The sequence below is a fragment of the Rhinoderma darwinii genome, chromosome 3 (assembly GCF_050947455.1).
Source record: "Rhinoderma darwinii isolate aRhiDar2 chromosome 3, aRhiDar2.hap1, whole genome shotgun sequence".
Taxonomy (NCBI): Eukaryota; Metazoa; Chordata; class Amphibia; order Anura; family Rhinodermatidae; genus Rhinoderma; species Rhinoderma darwinii.
Window position 1 is genome coordinate 292,582,994 of NC_134689.1, and position 13,412 is coordinate 292,596,405.

Consider the following 13,412-nt stretch of genomic DNA (forward strand, 5'->3'; position numbering starts at 1 on the left):
CGCAGCCTTAGGCTGGAATCACACGAGCACGTTAACGTCTGTAATGGACGGAACGTATTTCGGCCGCTAATCCCGGACCGAACACACTGCAGGGAGCCGGGCTCCTAGAATCATAGTTATGTACGATGCTAGGAGTCCCTGCCTCGCTGCAGGACAACTGTCCCGTACTGTAATCCTGTTTTCAGTACGGGACAGTAGTTCCACGGAGAGGCAGGGACTCCTAGCATCGTACATAACTATGATGCTAGGAGCCCGGCCCCCTGCAGTGTGTTCGGTCCAGGACTTGCGGCCGAAATACGTTCCGTCCATTACGGACGTAACATGGTCGTATGAACCCAGCCTTAGAATGACTCTGGAATTCATTTACACAATTACATACAAAAGTAAACAACGTGCTTATTAAGTACTATTATCTGAATATTAGCATTGCTTCAACATTCGGTACAATTAAATTCCCTTTATCAGCTTTTGCCTTTACTTCTTGAATGTGAAGGCCTTTTATACAGTTTATGTGAATACACTGTCAGCAATACATGTTTAAGAGCTGCCATAAAATTTGTACTAAGAATGTACAATGAGGTTTCAGGGACTTTAAATAGCATCTAACATTTATAGTGGTGAGCAAGAAAAATACATTATGCCCTGGCAAATATACCAGTATATGCAGTATATCCAGGCCTCGCTACCAGACTGCCTATGAAGAATGACAGCTAAAAATGGGATGGCCAAATCATTAACTACATATATCTTATTTGAGTCTGGATATTTATCAATGTGTTTTGCAATTTTGTTGCTGTATTAAAATACATGTAAGTCAATTTCCTTTTTTCTTTAATTAGAAATAATTACACACATTGAAGTTTGTGAAAACATAATGTTAGCTAATTTAAAGGGCAACATCATGCAACAGAATAATGAAAATGAAAAGCTGCCCTCTCGAGAAGAAAGACTTCTGATGCCAGCAAACACAACAAACAGGAATATGATATTATGTATACAAACGGACAAATTCTTGGTGGCAACAATTAAATGTGTGGAGCCATATCAAATCCAAGAATACTAAACTGCGAAATACGGACCTCTTCTCACGGTATTCTGCACTTCGTTAAGTCTGAAAAAAACAGAACAAAAAAAAAAAAGACGTCAATTTATATTAGAAAACTACCTCTAATTTCATTGTTTTACAGGAATAAAAAAGAATTTGAAAACCTAAGTAAACACTTTGGAAGTGTATTGTCTGGAACATATAATAAATGGTTCACATACTATTTTTATAATTCAAACAAGAGGTACCCAACTTTTTGGTGTTGAGCCACATAATGTTTAAACAAGAAAAAGTCTATATCTTTGACAGATTGCAATTAAGTTAAATCTTGTAACAATTTACAACCAAATCCCAAGAAATACAATAATATAACCAAACAAATAATTTAAATGTCATCGATATTGTGCTGGTGCAGCCTAGTTTCACAATGCTGGCTATAATGCAACGTGCCTGCTTTATGATCCTGACCCAGAAGCCAAGTGCCAGTGATCTGGCTCCGAAGCTGGCCATGCACATAAGAACATACTAGGTGAAATGGCCAATCTTAACCATCTTGGATGACTATTGTTTACAAGATTAACGCAAATGATCGTTCGCGGTGGCCAACGTCAGACTTCTAGTTTGCCAAAAACGTGATTAGTCAGGTTGGAAAATTTGGCTGTCTGAAACTACCTATGTATGGCATGATCGGGTGCATTCAGTTGATCATTTGCTACTTTGCGCTGGCCCCAGGGAATCAATTTAAAAAATCAAATAAAAAAATGACTTCCTGATAGGTCAGTAAAATCTGGAATCAAATTTTTAGAAAAACTGACGTCCGGATAGGTCAGTAAACTCTGTTATGTGCTGGTGAGATTGTTTGTATGAATAATCCCACAGATGACTGACCGGCCATTCTGGCCAATCACAGTCTTATGTACATGGCCTGCTTAAGCTTGGTGCCAATGTTCAGTACTACTATGACTTCTATAATATCTATTGTGCACAATAATATCTTCAGGTGCCGACAGCTAGGAAGCCACATGCAGAGGGCCAGAAAACAACATATGGTTGCCAAACCGCTGGTTGGGGAACACTGCATTAAACACCTGCAGTATCCTTGCCACCGATACTGTAGCTTCTGTAGAACTATCTGCTGGTATCATTGTACTACAAGCCCCAGTTTATAGAAGTTAAATGGGGTTTTCCGAGTTATTCCAAAAAGTAGCAGCGGTAGGAGGAATGCATTAAAAAATAAAAGAGACTACTCACCTCAAAGATCCCTGGCGTTCCAGTGCCGTTTCTCTGGTCCTCCCCGCAGCTGTTTATTGTAATAACTGCAGCGATGATGTGCTTGTATACCCACATGATTTCTGCAACCAATTGTCAGGGTTTGCGGGTATGTGGACCCACTAGGCCACACCGCCGTAGCAGGGAAGCAGCTGGCCAAACAACAGGGAACCCCAGAAATACAAAGTCCCGCACAAGGGTACCTGGATAGTCCAGACAGTGGCCGCAGCTCTGGCACAGATAGAGGTGGGTTAAGCAGGTAATGGCAGATGTGGCGGATGACAGCAGGTGCCGCAGGTTGCGCCAGACGTGGCGAATCCCTCAGGTCGTGGCAGAAGACACTGGACGTGGCAGAAGACACTGGACGTGGCAAACGACAGCAGGTGCAGTAGACACGACTCTAACACTAGTAGGCACAGGAACAAGAACACAGCACGGGATACAGGAACAGGTAACAGGGCACAGGTAACAACTGGAACGGCAAACACTAAGGGACCATTTGCAAGATAGACTTGGGATAAACTAACAACGCTCAGGCAAGGATCAGACGGGCTGGGGCCCTCTTATAGTCCAGGAAATCATGTGTGTTGATGATGATGATGATGATTTCCTACATGTGCGCGCGCTGGCCCTTTAAGAGCGGGCACTAGCGTGCGTGTGCACCCTACGGGACACAGCGGATCGGAGCGGAAGTGAGCGCTGGCGTCTTCTGGGAAGGAGGTGGGGACCAGTGCTCACAGATCCATGGCTGCAGGCGTCAGGAGGTGAGTGGACCCGACGGCCATGGACGCTACAGTATCCCCCCTCTTCTTGGGACTAGAGCGAGAGAGCAACTTCTTAACGAGAGCAGGGGCATCGAGGTTCTCCACCGGCTCCTAGGACCAAACCCTTTCCAGTCCACCAAATAGAAATTCATTCCTCCAACCCTCTTGCAGTCCAGGATCTCCCTGACCTCGAACACATCAGAAGAACCGCTGGGAGCAGTTGTGGAACAGGAAGTCTTGCTGTAGCGGTTCAGGACCACTAATTTCAGGAGGGACACATGAAAGGAGTTGGGGATTCTGAGGGTAAGAGGCAGCCGCAGTTTATAGGAGATAGGGTTAATCTGTTGCAGAATCTCAAAAGGACCGAGGAACCTAGGAGCAAACTTGTATGAAGGCACCTTCAAACAAATGTTCCGTGAGGATAGCCAGACTTAGGTACCTGGAAGATACTGCGGTGGCTCCCTTCTTCTTGTATCCGCTTTTCGCTTCATGCGATTGACAGCCAGCAAAATAGAGGACTGGGTCTGTTGCCAGATTTGCAGGAAATCCCCAAATGCAGAGTCAGCAGCGGGTACCTAAGAAGTAGTAGACACTGGAAGAGGGACTCTAGGATGTTGACCGTAAACAATGTAAAATGGAGTGGAAGTGGTGGACTCGCTTGTGTGGTTGTTGTACGAGAACTCGGCCCATGGAACAAGCTGTACCCAGTTATCGTGCTGTAAGGAGATGAAGTGACGGAGATAATTCTCCATGATCTGGTTGATCCTCTCGACTTGCCCATTGGACTGGGGGTGATAGGCTGAGGAAAAGTCGAATCTCACATCCAGGAGTTTACAGAGAGCCCTCCAAAACTTTAAGGAAAACTGAACCCCCTGATCGGACACAACGTGAAGGGGCAAGCCATGCAAGCGGAAGATGTGCTGAATGAAGAAACTCGCCAGTCGGGGCGCAGAAGGTAGGCCGGTCAGCGGGATAAAATGTGCCATCTTAGAGAACCGGTCCACCACCCAGACAGTGTTGCATACTGCTGAGGGTAGAATGTCAGTGACAAAGTCCATCGCAATGTGCTGCCAGGGGGCAATGGGTACAGGCAGAGGTTGAAGGAGACCGGCAGGCTTGGAGTAAGTAACCTTGTTAGAAGCACACACCGTGCTAGAAGAGACAAAGTCCACAACATCCTTGGGCCACCAGAAGTGACGAGCAATCAGGTCTCGGGTTTTACGAACACCAGGGTGCCCAGCCAGTTTAGAACTGTATCCCCATCGGAGAATTCTTCTCCTGTCTGCTGATCGAACAAAAGTCCTCCCCGGAGGGATGTCTCTAACCTGCAAAGGATTGGCAGTGATAATGCAGGACGGGTCTATGATAGTTTGAAGAGACTCCACCGTGACATCCGTCTCAAATGACCTGGACAGGGCATTGGCCCTCACATTCTTGTCAGCGGGACGGTAGTGGAGCACAAATTGGAAACGGGTGAAGAACAGCAATCACCTGGCTTGACGGGGATTTAGTCGTTGAGCGGACTGAAGGTAAGTGAGGTTCTTGTGGTCGGTGTAGATCAGGATGGGGTGAGCCGCGCCCTCCAGTAGATGTCTCCACTCCTCCAGAGTCAATTTGATGGCCAGTAGCTCCCGATCCCCAATAGAGTAATTGCACTCTGCAGAAGAAAAAAGTCTTGAGTAGTAGCCACATACTACTGCCTTTCCTTTGGAGCTCCTCTGGAACAGAAGTGCACCTGCACCAACAGAAGAGGCGTCCACCTCCAAAGAAAACTGTCGAGATACGTCAGGATGATGGAGGATCGATGCTGAAGTGAAGGCTTTTTTGAGACTAATAAATGCGGACTCTGCCTCTGGGGTCCACACCTTGACGTTCACACCCTTCATGGTAAGGGTGGAAATAGGACATGTCAGTGATGAGAAGTTTGGGATAAACTGCCGGTAGAAATTGGCGAATACCAGGAAACGCTGTATGGACCTCAGACCTTGAGGACGTGGCCACTCCAAGACAGCTCTCACTTTCTCAGGATCCATCTTGAGGCCTTGATCCGATATGATGTAGCCCAGGAAGGGCAGAGAACTCCTCTCAAAGACGCACTTCTCCAGAATGGCGTATAAACTATTCTCCCTTAATCGTAGTAGAACTTGACGGACATGCCTCCAATGAGTCGTTGGATCTGGGGAGAAAATCAAAATATCATCGAGATAAACAACAACACAGATATAGAGGAGATCTCGGAAGATATCATTAACACATTCCTGAAATACTGCAGGAGCGTTACACAGTCCGAAGGGCATCACTAGGTATTCGTAGTGTCCGTCACGGGTGTTAAATGCCGTCTTCCATTCGTCACCCCGGTGAATCCGGATTAGGTTATAAGCCCCCCGCAGGTCTAGTTTAGAACATTTTTGGGCTCCTCGTATGCGATCAAACAGCTCGGATATAAGTGGCAACGGGTATTTGTCCTTGACCGTGTTCTGGTTGAGACCACGGTAGTCAATGCAGGGTCGAAAGGATCCGTCTTTCTTTTTTACGAAGAAGAAGCCAGCCCCAGCCGGGGAGGAAGACTTTCGTATGAAACCCCTCTCCAAATTCTCCTTGATATAGGCCGACATGGATAGAGACTCTGGCAAGGAGAGAGAATATACTCGGCCACGGGGGAGAGAGGCATTAGGAACCAGTTCAATGGGGCAGTCATAAGTCCGATGTGGAGGCAGCGTCTCAGCCTCCCTTTTGCTGAAAACATCTGCAAACTAAGCAAACTGGGGCAGTCCCGCCAAAGACTGAGGTAGAGGAGGCTGGACAGGATGGATCTGCAACAGACAACGATCAAAGCACTTGGAGCCCCATTGGAGAACCTCTCCGGAATTCCAGTCCAGGACTGGGGCATTTAGTCGAAGCCAAGGCAGGCCCAACAGAACAGGATTGACGGCCTTGGGCAAAACAAGGAAAGAAATTTCAGAATGAAGGACTGCAACCTGGAGCTTCAACGGCTTGGTTTTAGAAACGATGGGATCAGGCAGAGGCAGTCCATTCACTGAGGCAACAGCCAAGGATGTCTCCAGAGGAATTGTGGGCAACTGAAGATGATCCACTAGCTCCTTTTGGATGGTTTGCAGCAGACCCAGAGTCAAGATAGGCAGAAACCCGATGCGTCCTCTCGCCGGATACTTGGGTCACAGGAATAGTCAGCTTGGAACAGAATGCTTTATTAGGTACCGTTCCACCAATTCTAGGCAATGGGGTCTCTCTGGCCTCTAGGGACACAGACGCACAATATGGTCTCCGAGGCCGCAATACAGACAAAGTCCAGAAGTGCATCTGCATTGCTTCTCCTGGATAGACAATTTGACATGGCTCATCTGCATAGGATCCTCTGGTAGGACGACTGAGGAGGATTGCTGGAAAGTAGAATCCAGCTTAGAAAGTTCTCTCTCCCGGAAAACCTCTTGGGAACGCTCCCGGATCCTCATGATAACCCGGGTGGCAAGTAGGATAAGATCGTCCAGGGTAGATGGCAGATCGAGAGCGGCCAGCTCGTCATTAATCCCCGAAGACAGTCCCTGCCAGAATGTGGCCACCAAAGCCTAGTTGTTCCAGGTTAACTCAGCAGGCAGGATACGGAACTGAATGGCATACTCGCCCACGGAGAGGTCTCCCTGGTGTAGGGTCAGCAGGGATGCAGCAGCCGAAGAAACTCTCCCAGGTTCCTCAAAGATCGAGCGGAAGGTCCGTAAGAAGCACTGCAAGTCACGGGTCTCTGGTCCCTGATGTTCCCACAGAGGATTAGCCCATGCCAGGGCTTTGCCAGTAAGGAGAGAGATGATGAAGGCGATCCTGACGTCATCTGAAGAGAAGGACCTGGCATGTAGTCTGAAGTGGATCTGGCACTGAATCAAAAATGCCCTGCAGGTCCTCGGGTCTCCGTCATAGCGTGGAGGTAGCGGCAAGAAGCGCAGGGGGTCGGTACTGCTATAGACAGGAAGTATAGAAAACACTGAGAACAAAGGAGTCATAAACTATTAGGATAATTTTGCCAATGGCATAGAGAAATAAACTTTATTAGGACAGTACAAATTACATACAATTTAAAAATAGACTACAAAATCCAAGACCTGTACACCTCCCAAGTGGCAAAGACGAACATAGAGGAAATACCTCTTATAAATGCAGCTCCGGGAAGAAAGAGATCATTAAATCAAAACAAGCAAGGGCTCAGACAAACATATTGTCAGTTCAGTATGATTGAATATCAAGTGAAGGCGAAACGCCAGAAAATGAAATGTAAGTGAAATCGGGTCATATATTCATCCAGACTCATAGTAGCATTGTAGGTAAATGATTAAATGCTGGACTCAAAAAATGACGACAAATTGCTTACATAAGCCCACATCAAGCAAGATATATCTTCCCAGCAAGTAAAGCCACAAGAGGAAAGGTAAGTAGAAAAGGTATAAGGTAAAAACCTATGGTGCTACTAACCCATATAATTCCTGTGGTTCAGTGACTTCCCGAGTACGGAGGGACCCCGACGCGCGTTTCGCGTAGATGGCTTTTTCAGAGGGGTATACCCCTCTGAAAAAGCCATCTACGCGAAACGCGCGTCGGGGTCCCTCCGTACTCGGGAAGTCACTGAACCACAGGAATTATATGGGTTAGTAGCACCATAGGTTTTTACCTTATACCTTTTCTACTTACCTTTCCTCTTGTGGCTTTACTTGCTGGGAAGATATATCTTGCTTGATGTGGGCTTATGTAAGCAATTTGTCGTCATTTTTTGAGTCCAGCATTTAATCATTTACCTACAATGCTACTATGAGTCTGGATGAATATATGACCCGATTTCACTTACATTTCATTTTCTGGCGTTTCGCCTTCACTTGATATTCAATCATACTGAACTGACAATATGTTTGTCTGAGCCCTTGCTTGTTTTGATTTAATGATCTCTTTCTTCCCGGAGCTGCATTTATAAGAGGTATTTCCTCTATGTTCGTCTTTGCCACTTGGGAGGTGTACAGGTCTTGGATTTTGTAGTCTATTTTTAAATTGTATGTAATTTGTACTGTCCTAATAAAGTTTATTTCTCTATGCCATTGGCAAAATTATCCTAATAGTTTATGACTCCTTTGTTCTCAGTGTTTTCTATAGTTAATTTGGAGTCTCTATTCCCACAGTAGGGAGGCCTGAATCCGCACTTGTTGGTGGTCTAACCCTGATAACTATTTTCCTGTTGAGACATATGTTGATATTATAGACAGGAAGTGTAGCAGGAAGAACAGCAGGAATGGGTGCGGTGACGACTGTGGTTGGAGCAAGAAACCGATGGGCTATAGCGTTCACCGACAGGAAGAGTTGGTCTTGCCGTGACTGGAGGTCTTGCATCTCGGCCAGCACGGCTTGTGTCGTCAAGGTCTCAGGTTGACCAGTGGGGTCCATGGCCTGAGCCTACTGTCACGGTTTGTGGGTATGTGGACCCACTAGGCCGCACCGCCATAGCAGGGAGGCAGCTGGCCAAACAACAGGGAACCCCAGAAATACAAAGTCCCGCACAAGGGTACATGCATAGTCCAGACAGTGGCCGCAGCTCTGGCACAGATGGAGGTGGGTGCAGCAGGTAACGCCAGACGTGGCGGATGACAGCAGGTACCGCAGGTTGCGCCAGACGTGGCGAATCCCTCAGGTCGTGGCAGAAGGCACTGGACGTAGCAAAAGACAGCAGGTGCGGTAGACACGACTCCAACACTGGTAGGCACAGGAACAAGAACACAGCACGGTATACAGGAACAGGTAACAGGGCACGGGTAACAACTGGAACGGGAAACACTAATGGACCATTTGCAAGACAGACTTGGGATAAACTAACAAAGCTCAGGCAAGGATTAGATGGACTGGGGCCCTCTTATAGTCCAGGAAATCAATTGTGTATTGATGATAATTTCCTACATGTGCGCACCCTATGGGACACAGCGGACCGGAGGTGAGCGCTGGTGTCTCCTGGGAAGGAGATGGGGACCAGTGCTCACAGATCCATGGCTGTGGGCGTCCGGAGGTGAGTGGACCCCACGGACCACGGCCATGGTCGCTACACCAATCACTGGTTTCAGTGGGTATATGGAACAGGATCGATGAGACCAGTGATTTTATTAATACATCCCTCCTATCGTTGATTCTTTTTGGAATAACTCGGAAAACCCCTTTAAAGCTAAGCGTCATCAACAGCAAATATATAAAATAAATTGTAAATATTAATTGGTTAAATGTCTTTCTTAGACTGATTTCCAAATACTTTATGCCTATACTATGGGAACCACTTTATGTGCTATTTACCTGCAATACATCTAATATCTCTTGTATTAAACTTCATAGTGAATATTAACATATCCCATCAACTGCAGTAATGTACAATCATTTGTGACACAAAGTAATAAAAATATACAGACAGAAAAAATTCTAACTATTTTCAGGGTGTTTTGGAGATAAGTAATGCAGGATGTACTACAGTTCCAAACTTGCTTGCAAGATAACATAACATTATGAAGATGAATGTGTGTTGTGCCTCAGTTCATGTCATGTGGATAGTTGACTGTATGCTCACCACATCTTGCCTGTGTGCCACTAAGATTTATAATTTCTCTTTAGCATCTGTGCATTTCTTTCGGGCTCCAACTCTTGCATATACATTCTGCAGGAAAATCACAAAACACCTTGTGTAAAACCTTTTGTTCAAGCAGACAATGTTTTGGTGTACTCTTCATGCTGGACATAGTATAATGCCCAACAGCCAGTACTGCAATAATAATACGCTGCCAATAAATACATTACATATACAAAGAGCAAAACTTAGGTAAGGCCAAACTGCAAGCGACCAAGTTCCCACAGCAAGGTTCCATCATGATTCTTAATGTTTGTTTGTTTTTGTTGTTTTTAAAACAGTAAGCTGATGGAACAGATCTCATAAGTGGAGTGTGAAGAACAGCTTGACCTGTCTTTGGGATTGATTTCTGGTTTTAGTTTAAAAATAAAACATAAATAATTCAAGAAGAAAACCCTAAGCATTCACAGTTTGTTACCAGGCCTTACACATGGTCCCTGAATACCCCAGCCTTTCCCATAAAAATGAAAGCTTAGCTACTTCAATAGGAAGAGGGGCATACGCTGGCAGCGCTTACACCTGTGGTAACAAAGCATCTGGAATGTACAAAATTACACCAAATGGAAAATGCCACAAAAAATGCCACTAAAAACACCATAAAAAACGCATGTTTCATTTGAAAACTGCTAGCATTCTTAGAAGCGTTTTCTTATGCATTTTCAAACGCCAACATTTTGTGTATGTGAAAGGGGGCCTTATTCACACGGACGTGTCTGTTTTGTGCGCGCAAAAAAACGCGGCGTTTTGCGCGCGCAAAAGTTCCGTGTGTTATCAGCATATGGTGCGCGGCTGCGTGATTTTCGCGCAGCCGGCTTCATGATGACACTCTGTTTTTCTGTTTACAGACAGAAAAGCACGTGTGTTATGGACAGACTGCTGCTATTATATTACAATGTGTTCTTTGTGCAGTTAACGGCATCTTCATAATGTCCGACCGCATGCAGTTAATGACCGCGCTGCCAATGTTGTTGCTGAGCTGCTTACGTTTTTGCTAACAGTTCTGCAATGCATTGTAATGAACTATATACAGGCAGCCCCTAACAAACTTCAACACGGGTGAAAACTATGTCCATCAATTATTTCCTTTATAAATGCAACAGAACTGCCGCATTACAGAGATAAGAAACGCATGCAGTTGACCGCATGTGATTTTAAAATTCAACAAAACTGCGTCAACGACGCACCATGTGGCCTTAGGGTATGTGCATACGATAACGTCAATTACGGCTGAAATTACGGAGCTGTTTTCAAGAGAAAACAGCTCCTGAATTTCAGACGTAATTGCTCGTACTTGCGTTTTGCGAGGCGTCCATTACGGACGTAATTTGGAGCTGTTCTTCATTGGATTCAATGAAAAACGGCTCCAATTACGTCACAAGAAGTGTCCTGCACTTCTTTGACGAGGCTGTTATTTTACGTGCCGTCTTTTGACAGCGACGCGTAAAATGACAGGTCGTCGGCACAGTACATCGGAAAAACCCATCTAAATGAATGGGCAGATGTTTGCCGACGTATTGGAGCCGTGTTTTCAGGCGTCAGTTTTCAAGTCAATAGTGACATTTTTGTAAGGGTAAGGCCACACAGTGCATCGCTGACGCGGTTTTGTTGCGTTTGAAAACTGCATGCGTTTTTTGTCTCTGTAAGGCTGCAGTTCTGTTGCGTTTTTAAAGAAAATAATTGATGGACACAGTTTTCACTGGTGTTGAAGTTTGTTAGTTGCTGCCTGTATATAGTTCATTACAATGCATTACAGAACTGTTAGGCCTTATTCACACGAACGTGTCCGTTTTGCACGCGTAAAAAACGCAGTGTTTTTCCTGTGTTGCATTTCCGAGTGACATCCGTGTATGGTGTGTGTCTGCGTTTTTTACGTGCGTATGTCGTCCATATGTCACGCGTTTTTGACGTCTACAAAATAAACTGAAGGAGGTGGTTTTCTTTTTCTCATCATTTCTTTAGCAACTGTTGCGTGAAAAACGCATGTCACACGGATGTGCGTCCGTGGGCTGTCCATGATTTTCACGCACCCATTGATTCCAATGGGTGCGTGATGCGCAAAAAACGCACAAGTATAGGACATGCAGTGAGTTTCACGCAGCGGACACACGCTGCGTGAAAAACACTGAATGTCTGAATGGCCCCATTGACTTACATAGGTCCGTGTGGCGTGCAGTTTTTAACGCGCGTAACATGGACGGGAAATACGCTTGTGTGAATAAGGCCCTAGGGTAAGGCCACACGGTGCGTCATTGATGCGGTTTTGTTGTGTTTGAAAATCGCATGCGGTCAACTGCATGCCTTTTTTGTCTCTGTAATGCGGCAGTTCTGTTGCATTTATAAAGGAAATAATTGATGGACATAGTTTTCACCCGTGTTGAAGTTTGTTAGGGGCTTCCTGTATAATAGTTAATTACAATGCATTGCAGAACTGTTAGCAAAAACATAAGCAGTTCAGCAACAACATTGGCAGCGCGGTCATTAACTGCATGCGGTCGGACATTATGAAGATGCAGTTACTGCACAAAAAACACATTGTAATATAATAGCAGCAGTCTGTCCATAACAAACATTTGACCATTGACTTCTATTGAAAAATGACGCTGCAGTTTAAAAACGCAACATAAACGCACCGTGACTGCACCGTGTGGCCTTACCCTTAGAACGCAACATAAACGCACCGTGACCACACCGTGTGGCCTTACCCTTATGGACAGACTGCTGCTATTATATTACAATGTGTTCTTTGTGCGGTTAACTGCATCTTCATAATGTCCGACCGCATGCAGTTAATGACCGCGCTGCCAAAGTTGTTGCTGAACTGCTTACATTTTTGCTAACAGTTCTGAAATGCATTGTAATGAACTATTATACAGGCAGCACCTACAAAACTTCAACACGGGTGAAAACTGTGTCCATCAATTATTTCCTTTATAAAACGCTTGAATAAATATTTGTGGTATTATTTGAAGTCCACCACCTGGACAAAAGTAATTGTAAATTTGTTCTCCATGATATTATAACAAGAAAAAAATAGTATGCTCTTATTAGAAAGCACTTTTCTCGGGTAGACAGCTATACTAATCTCTAAGCAGCCTCCTATGAACCCGGATGAAGCTGCTCTTTTGACCTATCTCCCCTGAGGAATCGTTTGGTCAGGAAGAAACGCGTTGGTCGAATACTCATTTACCAGTCACTACCTAAAAGAGGTTTACCACTATTTTGGCATTGGATACAACTGTTAAAGGACTACTAACACCGGAAAAAGGGGTAGGAGTGCAACTGCCCTAAAATCCCTATATTACCCCTATATGTTTTTCATGCAAATTAAAGAAACTAGACAAATGTGGGGGAACCTCCTGAAGAGAATAACAATCAAATAATACAGATTAAGAAACCTTACACAGGTCATGATGAAAATGAATATCATAAAAAATATATGAAAAATTGCATGCAATATTGGCACATGAAATTTTTATGTGTATATGTTGCATATTACGAATGTTTTAAACAAAACTCAGTAAAAGTTATATTTTATATACACTCCGGATCTTCAAACGCAACAAAACCACGTCAACAACGCAGTGTGGCCTTACCCTGAATGTGGTTGTTTCTGCAGCACCTGCATGGATTTCTGCAAGTTTCATTCAGATGAATGGAACTGATTTTCGCAACAAATTTT

The 13,412-nt window shown here is 44.9% G+C and overlaps 1 protein-coding gene across 2 annotated transcripts in view; it reads right to left on the bottom strand.

The window, feature by feature from the left end:
• Positions 1-814: 814 nt before the first annotated feature.
• The window catches only part of HDGFL3 (HDGF like 3), a 41,383-nt gene continuing 28,785 nt past the window's right edge, over positions 815-13,412 (bottom strand). For both annotated transcript variants that reach the window (XM_075855240.1, XM_075855241.1), the window contains exons 7-8: positions 9,677-9,763; positions 815-1,111 (exon numbers count right to left, since the gene is read on the bottom strand). In XM_075855240.1, coding sequence (XP_075711355.1) covers positions 9,704-9,763 — 60 coding nt within the window. In that variant the 3' untranslated portion in view covers positions 815-1,111; positions 9,677-9,703. The remainder of the gene's footprint in view (positions 1,112-9,676; positions 9,764-13,412) is intronic.